Source organism: Sturnus vulgaris, chromosome 27 (genome assembly GCF_052056855.1).
Source record: "Sturnus vulgaris isolate bStuVul1 chromosome 27, bStuVul1.hap1, whole genome shotgun sequence".
NCBI lineage: Eukaryota > Metazoa > Chordata > Aves > Passeriformes > Sturnidae > Sturnus > Sturnus vulgaris.
In genome coordinates this window covers 4,764,259-4,783,225 of record NC_142269.1, presented here as the reverse complement: position 1 = coordinate 4,783,225, position 18,967 = coordinate 4,764,259, and the positions used below count along the sequence as shown (strand labels likewise).

Sequence of the window (18,967 nt, the reverse complement as noted above, 5' to 3'; positions counted from 1 at the left end):
CAAACGCATCCCGTGTTAGCCTACTCTCCCCTGTTTGCTCACCCACACGGTGATTGCACTCTCACCCTGGTGTTTGCACACTCGCCCCCTGTTTCCACCCACCTTTTGCACACTCACTCCCGCCCTTGCCCCCCGAACTACCACTCCCATCAACCCCCGCGCCCGCCGTTCCCCACCGCCCAATCAGCGCGCTTCTTGTTGGCAGGTGCCGCAATGGCGGTGCCCAGGCGCTGAGGGCGGTGCCGGGCCACGGTGAGGGGCGGCGGGACCCGGCGGGACCTGCGGGCACCGGACCTTGGGGGGCTGCGGGGGGCTCCGGGGCGGCTCTGAGCTCCCCCCGGCCCGGGGAGCGGGCAGACCCCCAGCTGTGCCGCTCCGAAGCCGCTGGGCCGCTTCCCCGCGCTGCCCGGCCCGCTCTGCCCTGCCCGGCGGGGTCAGGGCTCCATCACCCTCGCCTTGAGCTGTCCGTCCGCAGGGTGACCATGAAGGTGGTGAACCTGAAGCAGGCCATCCTGCAGGCCTGGAAGGAGCGCTGGAGCGACTATCAATGGGCCATAAACATGAAGCGGTTCTTCCCCCGCGGAGCCACCTGGGACATCCTCAACTTGGCAGGTCGGGGGGAGGCGGGGGGTTTCCCCTCCTTACTGGGCACACTGGGCTGTTTTGGGGGTCCCCACGCGGGTATTGGGGTGTTGCCCCCAGCGTTCCCCCCCTTTGGGGTGCAAACAGGGATATTATGGGGGTTCGTGTTGCATTTTGGGTCCCCCCTTGCCACGCTGCTTTTCACGACAAAATGCCTATTCCCAACCATGTCAGCCCATTCTCAACTGTTCCCCCGCCCCTTTCCCACCCTGCCAGCTCCGTTTTGGGGTCATTCCCTCCCTTTTCCCCATGGGAGGGTTCAGGGGTCAGCACAGCCTGGCTTTTGGGACAAGAGAAGCAGCTTCAAGTTGAGCCAGGAGAGAATTAGGTTGGAAATTAAGAAAAATTTATTCATTGAAAGGCGGTTAGGCGTTGGAACAGGCTGTGGTGGAGTTACCATGTGGATGTGGCTCCTGGGGACTTAGGTTAGTGGTTAGATGCTCTTGGAGGTCTTTCCAGCCTTAATGATTTTGCGATTTCCTGATTCTAGGACTGCACAGGAGCCAGGTGCTGCTCCCAAGGCTGCTTCCCAGCCCAATTCAAGGGCATTTCACACAAATCCTGCCAAAGGCTAGGACTGGTTTAAAGATTTGCCAGGCTCTCCTTCTAATTATAGAAACTTGGTGCTGGGATTTTCCCTGTGCAGAAAGTCCCTGGATAAATAAACAGAGCTGAGGGTTGCTGCTCCAGGGGGTTTAAAGCAACCAGCCCCACACAGGCAGCAGCTCTCACTCCTCTGAGTGTGGGGATCTTTCACTTGTGGATGTTTTTCCCCTCTCTCCATCCTCCCATTGGATTTTCTGTCAGTGTCTGTTTTTTGTCACACCCCGTCCCCACTGCTGAGCTGCCCCTGCTGAGTTTGTCATCTCCGAGGTGTGGCTGGAGGGGCCAAGTCGAGCTGTTGCTGTGGGGAGATGGATTTGCTCTGGATGGATTTGCTGGGGGTGGGGGTGGTTGGCTCGAGAGCCAGTCCTGCTGCTGCCCAGCTGGTCCCTGGGGCTCCCTGGTGTCTGTTCCCACCCTGGTGGCACCGACTCCTGCTCCGCTGGCAGCGAGGCCTGCAGGGTGCTTGGCTTAGGCTCATCTGTGTATCCCCAAAAACAGACGCAGAGATGATAATTCCCTGTTATTTCTGCAGGAACGAGTTTCTCCTGGCCCACATTTAGCCAGGGCTCAGTGGCTTCTTTGGGGCAGCTCCTCTGCCAGGAGAGGAAGGAGCCATGTCCCCTTTTCCTTTTGGGAGCCACACGGGCAGGACGCTGGCCCTAACTGACCATTGTGTGCACATCGGGAGAGCCCATTCCTGAGGTCCTGATGGCTGGAACAGCAGCTCCCTCCCTCACCACAGCCCTTGAAGCTGTCCTTTCCCAAGCTCGTGCCTTTCAGCTTGGAAGTACAAAGGAGGGAAAGCTGGCACGAGCTGCCAGAATCACGGCAGGGCCTGGCAGATCGCTGCTGACATGTCTGCAGCGGGGAGCAGCATGTGGCTGGCTCATGGTGACACTCTGGGATGGGCTGGGGAGGGGACGGCTGCCACCAGCCTTCTGTCCTCATCCCAGACGCTCTTGGCCCAGGATTCAGCCTTGGAGCGAGACCCAGGGAGTCTCCTGCTCCTGCACTCGGAATCCGGTAGTGGCTCCTCCTCCTCGGCTTTGGGGCGACAACTTCCCACCCGGCTGCTGCTCCCCCTTTTACATCTGGGTGCCCTGACCTACTTGCAGCCTGCAGCCCGGGGCCTGCTCGGGGAGGTGCTTCCTGCACTCTGCCATGGTTCAAATGGGCAATTAAAGGCTTGGCTGAGCAGATGGGACGGGCAGAGCCCCTCAGGCCACCGAGGGCCAGACGGGCAGGGCTGCGCCCAGTGCAGGGGACTGGTGCCCCAAGCTCAGCCCCAGGTGCCTGGGCAAAAGCCACTCGGTGGAGGCTGCAGGAGCCTCCTGGCAAGAAGTGGGAGGAAGGGGAACGTGGAGAGCAGCAGCAGCAGCAGTTTCGGGGCCGGAGCACCCAGGGAGAGCTGTGTTAGCAGGAGGATGCGTGCTCTGCCTGAATTATTCACTGGCTTGTGCCCGTCAGGGATTAGAAAGTTGTGGGATTCAATGAATTTAGGAGAAAACTGGTACGGAGTTGCTGTGGTTGGTACAGTTGGACTTTACCAGCTTCCCTATGGGATGAGGGGAGAACAGTGTGTCTGTGTGTCCCTATGTGCTGACCTGGGACCCTCTTTCCTTGCAGAGGCTCTCCTGGAGCAGGCCATGATTGGGCCGTCCCCAAACCCACTCATCTTGTCCTACCTGAAATACGCCATCAGCTCCCAGGTAAGGACCTGCTGGTGCTGCTGGGGGTCACCTTGCAGCCTTAGTGAGGTTGGGCAAAGCAACTGGGGTGTTGGTGGTGGGCAGGCACCCCAAATCCCCCATCTGAGCCTCTCCTGGGCCGGGGCAGGCAGTGGAGGGCTCAGCGCGTGCCCTGGGCAGGGATGTTTCCATAAATAGCCTCTGCCATCGCCCAGGGTGGGAATTCTGCCCCCCGAGAGCCTCTGCACTCGCTGTGAGCTCCACGCTTTCATATCCTGGCATTTAATATCGCCTAAAGTTTGTGTGAAACACATCAGTGATCACCTAAAAATGTCTGTTTGGATTTGTGCCGGGTCAGCGCCCCGGCCCCGGCCCTGTCTGCGGTGACAGTCAGTGGGGCCATGCCCTGACCTTGCTGTTCCTCAGCAACGAGCACGGTGCTGGCACACAGCCCCTGTGACACTGCGCTTGTTTTGGCTTTCTGTGTTGTAGATGGTGTCTTATTCCACGGTGCTGACGGCCATCAGCAAGGTACGGCTCTGGCAGGTTCTCTCAGAGGTTTCACTCTTCACTCACAACCCCACGAATCCCTTTCCCTCCCCACAACTCCCACCAAATATAGGTCAAGTGGAAAGCGACGTCCTGGGCTGAGTCAGCAGTGGGCAGCCGGCATGGATTAGCGCCCGAGCCTTTCCGTGTCCCCCCGGGTTTGAGCTGCCGCGGGTCCCGGTGGGTTTTGGGAGTGTGAGTGCCCGGTCTCTCTGCGCTGGGGGGCCTGGCAGGCTCCTGGCTTGTGTGTAACCCCATCCCAACCGCCGGAAACCACATCCCGCTGCAGCCGGCGGTGCTGGCAGCGCTGTGGGGATCGGAGCTGGCCGTGGAGGAGCTGCCAGGGCCTGGGCCATGTGGCTGCAGCCACACACCAAGCTCTGCTGTGGCTTCCCACGGCTTCTGTGTCCCTGTGCTGCTTCCACGGGCACACTGAGCACCCTCCATGCCTGCCTCTGCTTGGTATTGGGAAGTCCCTCACAGGCTAAGACAGACCCCCCACTCTCCTCCTTGTCAGGGTCACTTCAGGCGCCCTACTCAAGGTGACCAAAGGAGGAATGATTTCAGGGAGAATGATTTCCCTCGTTGTTCTTATGGGGGATGGGAGAAGAACGCCGCTGGCCGTCAGCGTTGAAAATTTTGGGGGTCTGCAAGCTGAGCTCGGAGTTGTGCCGTGCAGCCCTGGCAAGGTGGGGACCCCTCCAGTGGTCCCAGCGCCGATGTAGGGGGGAGGGTAGAGCAGAACCCAGCCCAGCTCTGCTCCGAAGGGCTTGGGCTCGTTGCTGTTACCCGGTGCCGCGTCGCTGCCCGTTCAGAGGGGCGGGCACAGCGCTGACCTTGACAGCCGAGCCTTCCTCCTTCAGCGCAGCGTGGGCCCAGCGCGGAGCTGCGGGCAAGCTCCGGCCCGGCGGGGCTCCCCATCTGCTCCGGGAGGAGGCGGGGGAGCCGCGCTTCTGCTGCCCCCCGCCCCCAGCCCCGCGGCCGGCCGGGCTGTTGGCACTGCCAGCCTCACCTAGCCGGGGGTGGGCAGGGGGCTGGCGTCCGGCCACCACCGCCCCGCCAAGGCAGCGCAGCCCCGGCCTGAGGCTGCGGAGAAAACCCAGCCTCAGCCCTGCTGCCGCGGCCTCACCGCCTCTCGCCACCCCGGGAGGGCACGACCTGGCCGACAGACAGCCCTGACCTACTTCTCATTCAAGTGGCTTCTGGGCAGCTGCCAGTGGGAGTGTCCTGTGGCCGCAGCGCCTGGCCCGGCCCTGGAGGAAGGGCTTGAGCTTGTGTCGAGAGCTGCCGGAGCAGCCCCCATCTGAATTCTCTCTGCTCTAGTTCGATGACTTCTCCCGGGACTTGTGTGTCCAGTCGCTCTTGGAGATCATGGACATGTTCTGTGACCGCCTCAGGTACTGTGTGATGTTCCAGGGCTGCCATCTCTGCCCTGGCTGTGCCATGGGCAGAACCAGGAACCAGCGGAGCCTGAGGGTTCTGTCTGATCCCAGGATACTCACCCTGGCAGGGGAAGGCAGGTTTCCCCTCCAGCTCTGTGTCTGTTACCAAGTTCCTGCCACATGAGTGGCAGCACAGGGAATCCAAACCCCACCAGCTTTGTGGGAAGCTGCTGGAAACCCCCAATATTCTGGGAGAAACTTCACCGTGGTTTTCCTGCCCAGTTCAGGTAGATGGTGTGGGTGTAGTCTGAGGGTCTCTATTTCCTTTCCCTCTGCACCTTCCCAGGCCCTGGCTGCTGTGTCCCGGTCTGGTCCTGCCTGTGCTGCCCCAGGCGCTGCCTTGTTTTTTCCCTTTATGCTCTTCCGCTGGTGTTGCAGGACCCAGGGGAGTCCAGACAATTCAGGCCACAAAAACTTTTTTAGAAAGCTCAGAAATCTTCCTGTTAACCCCTGACAGCCTCTTCTGGGAGGCGGGAGCGTGTGGCAGGGACAGTGGGAGGAGAAGGAGGATGAGGAAGGCTCTTCAATGAGATGAAATGAAGCAGCAGCAATGAATATGCATCAGTGGCAGATGTTGACAAGGAGCTGTCGCTGGCCAACTGCAGAGCCAGTCCTTAATCCTCTCCTGCCTGCTCTGATCCTCTACTTAATTTGATCAAAACTTCTGGCCCTGATGATTTGTGCATCAGGAGGGGAAAGCGTTCACCTCTTGCAGTGCACTGATCAATGCTGAGCCTCTCTTAGCAAGATAATTTGATTAAAAGCTTGGAAAGTTTCCCTGTAGTGGAGAGGCCAGTGAGGATGCTGCATGGTGGGGGCTGGGGGTGTCTCCTTTCCCCGGCACAGTGGGAATGCTGGTGTGATGAGCAGGTTGGGATCTGCAGCAGAGGAGTGGGCTGGGAGTGTTGCTGCACCTGGTTTTGGGTTCCCCAGCCTACCCAGTGTCCATACCTCAGCTTCCACACGCACGGTGAGCATATTTCTACTTCTCTCCTGTCCCAGCTGCCACGGCAAGGCCGAGGAGTGCATCAGCCTGTGCCGGGCGCTGCTGAGTGCCCTCACCTGGCTCCTGCGCTGCGCCACCTTCTACGCCGAGAAGGTGAAGGATCCGCTGGAGCAGGCGGCGGCGGAGAACCAGCTCAAGATGTGCCTGGAGCGGCTGGAGAAGATGCTCAGCAGCACCAAGAACCGTGCCCTGATCCACATTGCCAAGCTGGAAGAGACGTGTATGTCCCTGCCCCATGCGCTGGCCCTGGAGAGATGTCATTGCCACCTCTCCCTTCTCCCTGCCCGGCTCCTGCCGCATTGTCCCTGCTGCTCCAAGCCTATCCATCTTCCAGCCCTGTTGCTGTAACCGTCTCCTCCCTGGCTCTGTGCCACTCTCTGCCCCCTCCCCTCTGTGCTGCCCTTGGAAGAGGAGCAGAATTAATGTGAAGGCTGCGCGAGCTGTTCCTGGGTGCATGGCAAGCCCTGCGCTCTGACAGCTTGGCACATCCCCACGCCTTCGTCTGTGCCTGTGTCTGTCCAGGAGGCTGTGCCAGGCTGGGCTTGGGGTGGGACCTGCTGGGAGTACACAGACCCCTGGGTTGGGCTTGCATCACCAGTGGGGACTCCCAGGCTCTTCAGCCTGTCTTGGCTGCTGTGGGCCTTGGAGCTGGTTCCCCCATGTGCCACTGTCCCCTTGCTGAATCCCTGCCTTCTCTCCCCAGCCTCCTGGAGCACTGTGGAGCAGTCCCTTGTCAAGCTAGGAGAGAACCTGAACAACCTTGGCAGCTCCCCGCTGCGGAGCCAGGCTGATAACTGCGTGTCCCTCATCAAGAGGTGGCTGTGTGCTGCTGCTCCTTGGGCTCAGGGGGGAGAATGCTTCTGAGCCCCACTCTGAGTCCCCCAAACTCCCTGCTCTGAGGACCAAGAGGCTCCTGCCTCCGTCCACACTGGCTCCCTGCTTCCCTGTCCCTTTCCAGCTCAGACCCCTGCTCCAGCAGGGGCTGCCAGAAGAGAGAGGACAGGGCTAGTGGTGACCTGTTGCAGAAGAATCTTACCCAGGGGTTGCTCCTCTGGTGACCCTGCGACCTTTTACTATCCCTCAGCTGCTCTGGCCACACCAGAGCTGCTGTCTCTGCTCTGAATCCCCTTGGAATTGCTCCCGGGGCCCGAGGGCTTGGCTGTGCCTTGGATTCCCAGGCACAGGTGTTCCAGTGTCCTGCCCTGGGGCAGCAGAGGTCAGGGGTTTGGCCAGGGAAGGGGAGTGGGACAGGAGGAGCAGGAATCTGTCCCTGCGGGGCTCCGGTGACCCTGGGCTGTCCTCTTCCACCCAGCATCCCCACCATGCTCTCAGTCCACTCGGAGCAGCTGAACAAGACAGGCTTCCCCACCGTGCATGCCGTGGTGCTGCTGGAGGGCACCATGAACCTCACAGGAGAGACCCAGCCACTAGTGGAGCAGCTGATGATGGTGAAGAGGATGCAGGTACAGAAGTGACAGTGTGTTCTGCTCAGGCAGCCTGGAGCTGTGGGGCCTGGCCGCAGCTCCATGCCATGTGCCTTCCCTGTGCTGGTCCTGGTCCAGGGGAGCAGCGGGAGCCCATCAACAGCTCTGCAGGGGTTCAGGGTTTGGCTGTGTTGGGGGATGTGCTTTGCTGACAGCCCAGCACTGGGAAGTTTTGTGTGTGTGCCCCACAGCGCATCCCCTCCCCGCTCTTTGTGCTGGAGATCTGGAAGGCCTGTTTTGTGGGTCTCATCGAGTGTCCTGAGGGCACAGAGGAGCTCAAGTGGACAGCCTTCACCTTCCTGAAGGTAGGGCCCAGCCCCAGCACCGAGTCCCTGCCTGCTACTGCCCTTTTCCTGTAGGTCTGGCTCCTGCTGAGCCCTGAGAAATCAGCCCTTCTCAAGAGTCTACCCCGTGGGGTGCCCACACTCCACAGTGTCCCTCACCCCACAGTGTGCCCCTCACCCACAGTGTGCCCCTCAGGATGCCCCTTGGGATGCCCCCACACCTCACACTGTGCTCCTTGGGATGCCCCCACACCCAAAATGTGCCCCTTAGGGTGTTTCACACCCCACAATATGCCCCCCCTCTCCTCACAATGTGCTCAGGGTGCCCTCACTCCCCACAATGTGCCCCTTGGGGTCCATCCCACCTGAGCCCCTCCTGTCACCCACTGAGCGTCAACTTGGCTGTCAGGGGCCACCTTTCAGCCCAGCCTCATTTTATTTGGCAGAGTGAGTTTTCCTGAGATGTTGTGAGGAAAATGTGGCGCCAGGTGATGGTGGAAGGACACCATAGGGGGGAGCAGGGCCACAAAATCCCCTGCTGCAGAAATGCTGCTTTCCTGGGGCTGGGAGAGCAGCTGTGTGCAGCTGTGTTGGTGGGGGCTGGTGCTGCTGGGAGGTCTCAGCTGTGGAACGGGGTCTGCCCTCGTCACTCTGTGTCCCATGTCTTTCAGATGCCTCAAGTGCTGGTTAAACTCAAGAAGTATCCCCAAGGGGACAAGGTGAGACTAAAGGGCCATCTGTGGGCCTGTGTGTGTCAGGATGGTGCTGTGCCTGGCCTGCATGGGGAAGGTGCCAAGAACCTTCCCTGATGGGGCAGGGGGAGGTGGGCCTGTGCCAGCAGCTTGGAGAGCTGAGGACCTGCCTTTGTGTTCATCAGGATTTCACTGAGGATGTGAACTGTGCCTTCGAGTTCCTGCTGAAGTTGACCCCTCTGCTTGACAAAGCCGATCAGCGCTGCAAGTGAGTCCTCTCCATGGCCAGAGCTGCCACATTGCCACATGCCACAACCACCCTGTCCTCAGTGTGGGGTTCTGGAGCAGCTCCTGGCAGGGCTGGGTTAGTTTCTGATCCCATTTCTTCTTCCCGAGGACCTGCTTCTGCTGCCACATAAGTGAGGCAGTGAGTGTGTGACAGCTGAGTCATGTGTGACACTCAGAGCTGCTCTGGACCCTGCAGCACCCTTGGAGGGGTGGGACAGGGCCAGGAGGGCAGCTCATGAGTCCCCCTGCCCTGTGGCACTGGCTGGGGTGACAGGAATTCTGTCCTTGGGGCTACAGCTCTCCTCTCTCTTCCAGCTGCAACTGCATGAGCCTGCTCCTACAGGAGTGCAGCAAGCAGGGGCTGCTCTCCGAGGCCAACATGAACAACCTCATCGACAAACGGTACAGCCACGCCAAAGCCTAGGAAACCCCCAGCAGTGGGGCTGGAGCACCTAGTTTTGAGGGGAGCACGAGGGAGCAGCTGTGCTGACACTGGGGGACTGGGACATGGCAGTCTGGGGAGACAGGATGCTGCTTTTGGGACAGGTTGGGTGCTGGCAGAGTCTGTCCCGTCAGAGAGGCAGCTGGTGGTGGCCTGAGGCGTAGGCTGTCCCTGGAGGGTGTTGATGGGTGGAGGGAGGGAGGCAGGGTGATGGATTCCTATACACTAGTCCTTCTTTGGGGTCCCCCAGGGCTGCAGACAAGGAAAACTCTCCGTCCCTGAAATCGGCCGAGAATGCCAACATCCAGCCAAACCCCGGGCTCATCCTGAGGGCTGAGCCCACTGTCACCAACATCCTGAAGGTGAGTGCCCTTCTGCAGCCCTGCTGGGCTGGCTGGGCTCGGGCCTGGAACCCTTTGCCAGCAGTATTGCAGTATTTGCCAGCAGGGCGGCTGGGAGGTGCCGGATTTCCCCGGAGGTGCCCTGGGGTGGAGTAGTGGAGAAATCACTTGAGCCTTTCGACTCCGTTGTGGAGATTAGGAGCTCCCCTCCTCCTTCCCAGGAAGTTGGAGGAGCTGTCAGGTGACGTGTCATCAGTGCCAGCAGCCTGAGCCCAGCCAGCTCTGCCCATCCTGCTCAGCTGCTCCCTGTGTGCATCTCCCCTATTCCCTGGGGACTCCCCATGTTCCTGTGTTACTCTGGTTGTTTTTCTGCTACTGAGTGACAGGGGATGTTTTCCTGCTGCTGACAGGGGCTCAGAGGTCTCCATCCCACCTCCCCCAAATCCAGCAGGTCCCTACTCCTCAAGGTCTCAGGGACAGCTCTTGCAGCTGATCAACTCTGTACTTCAAAAGCTGGAGTTTGTTGCTGCTCTGTAGCACACATTCCCCATGACTTCCCTTTCATCTTACTCTTTTGCTTGTAGACCATGGATGCGGATCATTCCAAGTCCCCTGAGGGCCTGCTGGGGGTCCTGGGTCACATGCTGTCTGGGAAGAGCCTGGACTTGCTGCTGGCAGCAGCAGCAGCCACTGGGAAGCTGAAATCCTTCGCTCGGAAGTTTGTCAAGTGAGTGTCCATCTGGGTGGCACTGTGACTGGTGACCAGGGGGCTGGGGGGAACAGGCAGCCCACTAAACTGCCCCCTAGACAGGGTTGGATGTGCCTCTGGCCCTGTGGAACACTGGGGAGGGCTGGGATCTCAGGGAGGCTGCACCCCACAGCACCCCCTCTTTGCCTCTGCGTGAACAGAACACAGAATTGGAGCCAGGTTGGTCTGGGGTTGTTTAGAAAACTGAAGGCTATGGCAGAGCCCTGGATCCAGGGCAGTGTGTCCCTGCCTTGTGCAGACACACGTGTCCTGGTTAGTGCACAGGCACCAGCACACACGTGGGGCTGTGTGATGGGCTCCCCCAAAGTGGCTTGACCCAGCCTCGGGGTACAGGGGAGGCCTGTTTGGGGGCTTGTGCTCCAAAATGCCCACAGAGCTGGCCGTGCCAGCAATGCCACCCCATTGGTGTGGGGTGAGCAGCATGGCTGGACCTGTGTGGCCACAGGGAGTGGAGACGGGGAGGAGGGTGACTTGTCCCTGTGGTGCTGGAGGGTGTCTGCAGAGCTGGGCCTTGCATCTCCTGCCCCTCTGTGCTGGGACGGAGTTTGGGGGTCTCTGCAGACCGGGCAGCCCCCTGCTTGTCTCAGGGTTGAGAATTGTCTGGTTGGACTGATAATGCTTTGCTGCCACTCTCTGCCCCTCCAGGCTGAATGAATTCACCAAGCAAATCACTGGAGAAATCTGTAAGTGCGTGTGCGTCCGTGCGTGGGGTGATCAGAGCTGTGCCCCCCCCGCTGCCTTTGCTGGGATGCTCTGGGGGCCTGGCTGCATTAAACTGGGACTGGTTGTGGCACTGGAGCAAGCTGAGCTGTGCCAGGCCTGACTGGGGGTGCTGGCAGGGAGGGGGCCATGTACCAGCAGGGATCTGGGCTCCTGGGGACACGCTGCCTTCATGTGCGTGTCCATCCCAAATCCAGGGTGTTCCCATGGGCTCCCTCTCCCCAGCTGAGTCTGGAGGCCCCTTGGCTCCCTCCCTGGAAGGGGTGATGTGTCAGCACAGCCCAGATAAGGACTCTGACTCCGTGTGATGAAACTTGCGGAGTGCTCTGACCTTCCATGGTGACGGGGGCCCCACTTGGGCTGGGGCTGCCCAGAGAGAGGCCAGAGCTGCTCTGGGGGCTCAAGATGAGGTGGGGAGAGGCACTTGGCACATCCTCTTGTTCAGACAGAAGCACTGGAGGGGTTAGTAAAGCTGTGTGGGGGAAGAAGGGCCCTGGCCCCCATGCTCGTGGGGTTCTGCTTCCCTCCTCCTGCTAAGACCAAAGAGCCCCAAGGTTTTTATTTCTCCTCCCTCAGCCAAGAGTGGCCCAGTCCGGGCTCTGCTCTTTGACATCTCCTTCCTCATGCTGTGCCATGTGGCCCAGACCTATGGCTCAGAGGTAAGGATCCTCCGAGGGGATGAGAGGGTGGGACTGGATTCTTTGAGGGAGGGGAAGGATGAGGCTGGATTCCAAGAGTGGCTCTCACCCTGCCAGCTCAGCCCCTGCGCTGCTGCAGCTTATCAGCCTCCTCTAGTGGCCAGCCTGCCACTGTCACCATTGTCCCTCCTGCCACTTCGTAGCCCAGGGCACAGCACCCAGTGCCTGTCACCTGGAAATCTGTCCCTGGGCCTCTCTGGGTGCCAGGTGGTGGAGCAGGACTGGCTGCCCCTCCCTGGGGACTGTGCTCCATTGATGGGGATGGGATCAGTGGCAGTGCTGCTTCCAATGGACTTGGAGCTCACCACCCAGCTCCCAGTTTGCCCCTCCAGTTTGGCACTGGTTGGCTGGAGGGTTGCATGGCCAGGCAGTGTCAGCCCTCCCCGTCCAAGGAGGAACTCACAGCCCTGCTCAGGAAACAGCACTTCAGTTGCTTGAAAATTTTCCAGGTTTCGACATCTATGTGTGTTGGGAGGTGAAATGATACCGAAACACTGGAAATGCAGAGAAAGTGAGAGAGGAGTCCTGCCAAGCCGGCCCTGGGAGCAGGGAGGGGGGGACCAGGCAGGGACGGATGTGCCCAGGGCTGTCCAATGAGATCTCATCCCCCCCTCTCAGCTCGGCAACTTCCCTGCCCAGCTGCTGCTGAACAGATGTGCGAAGCTTTTTTGGACAAAAATAGTGTCCCCTGGGTGACACAGGCTGAGGGGAGGAAGTGACGTGTGGGGTTCCCAGCTCATGGCCCCCACAGGACCCTCCCAGCTGGGCTGTGTGACCCCAGCCCCAGGGATTCTATGCATGGCTTGACGGGGTGGGGGGACAAGGGACCTGTTTGAGCTGGACACGGTGACCCCGTGGCCACACTCACAGCTGGCCTGGCATCTCTTCTCTGAGCTGAGCTGTGTTCTGCTGGGGAGCCCCCGGTGTTGAGGGAAACCACAGCCCACAGATGGGAAACCAGTGCCTCAAGGTGCTGACCAGTGCCCTGCTGGGGCCTGACCGGTGGCTGTCTCTCCCTCCAGGCCACAGGGCGGCGCTGTTCCCACGGCCATCAGCACCCCATGGTGGGGGGGACAGGCCCCAGGGTGGGGGACAGACCCCAGCGTGGGGGACAGGCACCAGGGTGACGGTCCCCAGCAGGATCCCTGTGGGATGCAGACTCCATGCTGGTTCCTTTCCAGGTGATCCTGTCTGATTCTAACCCTCCGGGTGAGGTGCCCTTCTTCGAGACCTGGATGCTGACCTGCATGCCCGAGGAGGGGAAGATCCTCAACCCTGACCACCCCTGCTTCCGCCCAGATTCCACCAAGGTGGAGTCCCTGGTTGCCCTCCTCAACAATTCCTCCGAGATGAAGCTGGTGTAAGAGCCCACCCTTGTATCCACCCTGCCAGGCCTGGGGGGAGCTCCCAGCCCAGCTCCCCTGGCCCCACAGCTGTGTCTGAATTCACATCTTGCCCTGACAGGCAAATGAAGTGGCACGAGGTGTGTCTGAGCATCTCAGCCGCCATACTGGAGATCCTCAATGCCTGGGAGAACGGAGTCCTGACCTTTGAGTCGATCCAGGTGGGGCTGGTGGGAGCTGTGCTGTGTCCTGAGGAGGGGCCCAGAGCTCTGGGGTACCCTGTTCTCCTGTCCTGATCACTCTGGCAGCTGCCTTGGAGCTTGCTGTGACTTGGAAGTGGGAAACTGATGTGGCTCCAGTCCCTTGTTTCTACTCCAAACTGCCCTGTGGGTGGCAGGGACAGTGTCACCCATGGAGAAGAGAGCTTGGAGGAGAGGCTTGGACCCTGCAGTTGGGACCCACAGCCCTAGGAGGTAACGGCTGTGCATCCACCTGGCTGTGCTCATCCTCTGCTCTATCTCCTCTCGTAGAAAATCACAGACAACATCAAGGGGAAGGTGTGCAGCATGGCAGTGTGTGCCGTGGCCTGGCTGGTGGCCCATGTCCGCATGCTGGGCCTGGATGAGCGGGAGAAGTCCCTGCAGATGATCCGGCAGCTCGCCACGCCCCTGTACGGAGAGAACACGCTGCAGTTCTACAACGAGCGGTGAGCTCGGGGACACGGGCCTGTTCCTGCCCTGCTGCCCCTTCCCAGTGCCACATCTGCCCTGCTTCCCCTTTTCCACTTCCTGATGCTGTGCCCTCTCCTGCCCTGTTTCTCTTTCCCAGTGCCATGGCCTCCTGCCCCAGTTCCACTTCCTGATCTCATGTCATCTCCTGCCCTGCTTCTACTCCCCAATTCCATGCTGCCTCCTGCCCCGTTTCCACTTTCCAGTGCCATTGTCTCCTGCCCTTCTTCCTTTTCCCAGCACTGTGCCATCTTCCCTGTTTCTGTTTCCCGGTGCCATGTCATCTCCTGCCCTGCTTCCACTTCCCCGGTGCTGTGTAATCTCCTGTTTCCATTTCCTGCTCAGTTTACACTTCCCAAGCCATGCCATTCCCTGCCCTGCTGTCCCTTCCTGGTGCCCGCCTGACGCTGTCTCTCTCTCGCAGTGTGGTGATCATGAGCTCCATCCTGGAGCACATGTGTGCAGATGTCCTGCAGCAAACTGCCACGCAGATCAAATTCCCTTCCACTGGCATGGACACCATTCCCTACTGGAATCTTCTGCCCCCCAAGAAGCCCATTAAGGAGGTGCTGACCAGCGTGTTCACCAAGGTGCTGGAGAAAGGCTGGGTCGACAGCCGCTCCATCCACATCTTCGACACCCTGCTGCACATGGGGGGGGTCTACTGGTTCTGCAACAACCTGGTCAAGGTATGAGGGGACAGGGTGCTGAGGCCAGGCCTGGTGGGCCTAGTTTGTGTTCCCAGTGTCCTGGGTGTCCCTGGGCTGGGTGCTGGGACAGTTCTGGCACTGGAGGGAAGTGGGGCAGGCCCACCTCTCCCCCCTGCCCTGCAGGAGCTGCTGAAGGAGACACGGAAGGAGCACACACTGAGGGCTGTGGAGCTGCTCTATGCCATCTTCTGCCTGGACATGCACCAGCTGACACTGACACTGCTGGGCCACATCCTGCCCAACCTGCTGACAGACTCCTCCAAGTGGCACACCCTCATGGACCCCCCCGGGAAGGCCCTGGCCAAGTAAGACCCCAGACTAATGGAGACTCTCTCCTCCAGGCCTATATGGGGAGATGTTCTGTGCTGGGATGAGGATCAAATCCCACTCTGGCTTCAGCAGTGGCTGCAGTTCCCACTCTGCTCCCCATTCTCTGCTGCGGCCCTTTGAGGAGGAAGCTGCTGTGTCCCACACCTCATTGTCAGGTGGGCTGGCAGCACCTGGCTGTGTCCCTGCTCTGTCCCCAGGCTCTCTGTTTGGTGTGCCCTGAGCTCCTACTCCTCCCACAGCAAGGTCCAGGCCTCAGCCCGGCAGAAGAAGAGGCACCGGGAGGACATTGAGGTGGGTCTGGATGGAGCAGGGGTTGGCTGGGAGCTCTCTGTGCCCCAAAGCAGCCTTGGCTGGGGAAGGTGAGGGTGGCAGGAGTAGATGGGTAAAGCAAGACTCCCTGCCCAGCTTTTCTGGGTTCTCTGAGGCCTTCCAACCATAAAATTCAAGATTCTCCCTTTTCTTTTCTGGCCAAAGGGCTGCAACAAGCTGGTCAGCATGTGTCCAGCCCAGACTGGGGTGCTCTGGGTGAGCAGAGATCAGATCCTGGGCCATGGGGCTGTGCAGAGCCCTGGGTGGGTCAGCAGCCTTGTGCAGGGTGAGGGGCTGGTGGGGCTGACCTCCCTCTCCCCTCGCAGGATTACATCAGCCTGTTTCCGCTGGATGACACACAGCCCTCCAAGCTCATGCGGCTGCTGAGCTCCAACGAGGAGGATTCCAACATCCTCTCCAGCCCCAGTAAGTGCAGGAGGGGAGGGGGGATGGCTCCCCTGCCTCGCTGTCCCTTTTGGGTGTGAAATGTGTATTTGCGCAAAACTCCTTCCCTTCCCAGAGGGACTGGGTGAGGGTTTAGAGCTCTCAAGTGCTTTTTGAGTTATCTTGGAGTTTTTGCATTTGGGAAAGATCCATTTCTTCATTTTTCTGATCAGAACAATTTAAAAGGATGACTTCACACCTTCCTTTCGTGCCAGTGTCCCCCAGCCCAGCACACCCCCACCCAAAGGGCTCAGGGGGGCTTTGTGTCCATCCAGCCACCCCACATGGGACCACAGCTGGAGATGACATTCCTGGTGTCTGGGGCCAAATCCTGACATTCCAGTGCTGTTAGCAAGACTGAAGCAGAGCGGATGAGGCCCCTGGTCACATCCGTGTCCCTGCAGTGTCACGGGTTGCAACAGCTCCGAGGGGGATTTGCTGGGGGGGTCCGTGTCCTGCCCAGTGGGTGCTGTCACAGTTCCCACAGATATTGTCCACACTCCTGGGCAGTGAGTCAGGACATTCTCAGGTCATTGTTTCTCCCCTTATCCCAAATTACTTTCTGTATTAGTTTTCAACACATCCATTGACCTTCAGTTTCGGTTGTTTTCATTACTGTTGAAATATGGGCTTTTCCCTTTATTTCAGTTATCTTCTTTTACCTCCTGAGGCAGTCCCACCTCTTCCCAGTGACATTCAGGACTTTTTTGGGCTATTTGCTGCAGTGATGTGGAAATGCTGCTTCCTGCAGCCACCATCTAACTCATGTGATTCCATGAGAAAAGTGTGGGAGGGCTTTCTTTTTCTGGTGAGCATCCTCAGAGCAGCACAAGGTGGATCCTGCAGATTTGGGCAGGGGCTGTGGAGTGTGCACAAGAGCCTTCCCAAGGGAATTCCCATCCTGTTGGAGCGGATCTGACCCCGTTCTTCCCACAGGAGTGCCCAGCAGTGCTTAACAGCTGTGGTCAGCTCAATCCTCCTGGTCTGTTTCAGGATTTGCTGCTAGATTTGGATGTGCCTCAGCTCTGATGGCTATATTGTGCCCTGACAGTGAGATGGAAGGGCTGCTGTGCAGCTGTTGAACATCTGGCTTGCACACGAGATGTGTAACATGTGTGTTGCTGCTGTTCTCCTCCACTCCTGATTGTGACACCACGTATCACACCCCAAAAGCAGCTTGGGAAACCTACCTGGGCTCCGTTGAGCTGGCAGAGGGGACAGGGATGGGACAGAGACCATCTGTGTTGTGTTTCTGGGGTGCTCTGTTGGCACAGACTCTGTTGGGTACAGGGGGCCTAAGCCTCCTCTGCTCCACAGAGTTGCCTCATGGCAAAGCCCCTCCCAGAGCTTGGTGGCCTCGATTGGCCAGAGCTGGCCAGCATGGGCACGTTGGCTCAGCCAAGGGGGCCATGAGGCTGTTCCTGACTCTGTGCTCCTGCCCATAGATCGCTCCATGAGCAGCTCACTCTCTGCCTCCCAGCTCCACACTGTCAGCATGAGGGACCCACTGAACCGGGTGCTGGGTAAGTAGGGCATGGATCCCTGCCTTCAAATCCAACCACTGGGACACCAGTGGGAAGTTCAGCCACCTGCAGCCTCCCAGAAGTGACCTGACTGTTGCTCTCTCCCACAGCAAACCTCTTCCTGCTCATCTCTTCCATTCTGGGGGCCAAGACTGCTGGCACCCACACCCAGTTTGTCCAGTGGTTCATGGAGGAGTGTGTGGAGTGCCTGGAGCAGGGCAGCCGTGGGAGCATCCTCCAGTTCATGCCCTTCACCATGGTGGGTCCAGCAGCTGTGACACCCCTGTCCCTGCTTGGGGGTGCACCAGGGATGAGCACATCCCAGGCTCCTGGTGACACTCATCTGTGCTTCTCCTCTGTCCCTGGGCAGGTTTCAGAGCTGGTGAAGGTGTCCACCATGTCCAGTCCCAAAATCGTCCTGGCCATCACTGACCTCAGCCTGCCCCTGGGCCGCCGTGTCGCCGCCAAGGCCATCGCTGCACTGTGAGCGGGGCTGCTCCGGCCAGGGGGGATCCTGAGGAGCCCAGGGATCTCCTGGATCCCTGGATAGCTGGGATGGCCTGTGTCACTGCAGCTGCTGCAGGGCTACTCCCTTGGCACATGGAGCCATCTCCTTGCTCTGCCTCATGGCACTTTTGAGACTGAGACACCCCGAATTTTTTTTTATTCTCTAAATCAATCCTTTTGTACATCCAGCTTTTGCATCATCTACATTTGGGCTCCTGGGACTCCCCAAAACCCCTTGATTCTTGGGGTGATGGGGAGCCGGTGACCAAGCCTTGTGCTGGACAGGAGGGGAAATCTCCCTCACCCTGTCCTGGACCTGAGAGTGAGTGGTGGGCTGCCTGTGGTGCTCTGACTGGGAGCAGGCACTGTGCTGGGTGGGGCAGGGATGCTTCCCTGCTGTGCTGTCAGCCACAAGTGGGGTCTTGTTGGGAATTCCGCCACGTGAGTGTGAGTTCCTCTTGGAATTCTTTCCCATGAGTGTGAGTTCTTGTTGGAATTCCTCCCCATGAGTTCAGTCCGAGGTGAGCACGGCACGGGCACTGGGTGAGTAACTGTGGTCTCGCCAGCACCACACTGGCCTCGTGCTGAGACAGGCTCCCCTGGGACTGTCCCCACACCCTGTCGGCTGCTCCAGTGGTGAATCCTCCCAGAACTGTCACGAACTCCTGTCCACTGAGGTGGTGGCAGGGCCAGGGCGGCTGCACCTCTGCCCTTTCCACTGGTGTTGACTCACAGGAAAGGGGAAAGCGGGCAGCGGGCACCAGCCCTTCCCTCAGGGCACCATGACTCCAGAGCCACTCCTGGGGCTGGGCTGTGCCTCTGCCCCCCTCGGCACCAGTGGCGTTCCCAGCCCTATTTTGGGAGGCTCTGAAGGGAGATGAGGCATGGGGGGGATCCTGGAGCGGTGCTGCAGGGGTTGGGTCAGTGCTGGCCAGGGAAGAGGCAGCGGGACTGACTCAGGGCTGGGCTGACCCCATCTGATCCCAGGATGAGCTCAGCTCCTGGCAGCTCCCAGGCTTTGCTGGAGGGAGAGACCCCGATGCATTTGAGGTAGCTGCGGGTGTTGCCTTCACACACAGAGCATCTCCCCCCTTCCCGCTCGCCCCAGGGGTCCAGCCCCTGGTCCCAGTCTGGGGCAGCTGGAGCAGCTACGGGGCTGGGTGGGGCAGATAACAGAGCCGTGGCACAAACAGGGATGGGCTGGGATGGCTTCGCTGGGCCTGACACTGGTGTGAGTCCCAGCCTGAGCTGGCACCGACCCACCCGGGCACCTCTGCTCGCCCAGGGGCGGCTCTTTACCGTTAGCCCGGAGCAAAGAGCAGGAGCTGGCGTGGCCTTCCCGGCTCTGTCAATATTTGCCGAGGCAGCCCCATGCCTGGTGTTGGCACTGGAGCTTCCCCTTACAGGAAAGGGCTGGAGCAG

General features: G+C 59.7%; 1 protein-coding gene across 1 annotated transcript; it reads left to right on the top strand.

Annotated features, from left to right (window-relative positions):
- Positions 1-475: 475 nt before the first annotated feature.
- On the top strand, positions 476-17,733 carry MED24 (mediator complex subunit 24). The gene is made up of 25 exons (XM_014885509.2): positions 476-612; positions 2,875-2,957; positions 3,429-3,467; positions 4,809-4,882; positions 5,930-6,153; positions 6,637-6,748; positions 7,246-7,396; positions 7,609-7,722; positions 8,373-8,420; positions 8,579-8,661; positions 8,997-9,083; positions 9,374-9,485; positions 10,049-10,191; positions 10,879-10,916; positions 11,530-11,612; positions 12,833-13,011; positions 13,116-13,215; positions 13,525-13,700; positions 14,147-14,411; positions 14,556-14,737; positions 14,960-15,053; positions 15,398-15,497; positions 16,961-17,038; positions 17,149-17,297; positions 17,409-17,733. The coding sequence occupies exons 1-25, from the start codon at positions 483-485 to the stop codon at positions 17,523-17,525; spliced, it is 2,961 nt and encodes a 986-aa protein (XP_014740995.1). The 5' UTR covers positions 476-482; the 3' UTR covers positions 17,526-17,733.
- Positions 17,734-18,967: the final 1,234 nt, after the last annotated feature.

Excerpts from the sequence above, each read along its gene's own strand:
- MED24 (XM_014885509.2), top strand. The coding sequence starts at position 483 with ATGAAGGTGGTGAACCTGAAGCAGGCCATCCTGCAGGCCTGGAAGGAG. Across the intron at positions 10,192-10,878 it reads TTCGCTCGGAAGTTTGTCAA|GCTGAATGAATTCACCAAGC; the intron begins GTGAGTGTCCAT and ends CTGCCCCTCCAG. Across the intron at positions 10,917-11,529 it reads GCAAATCACTGGAGAAATCT|CCAAGAGTGGCCCAGTCCGG; the intron begins GTAAGTGCGTGT and ends CTCCTCCCTCAG.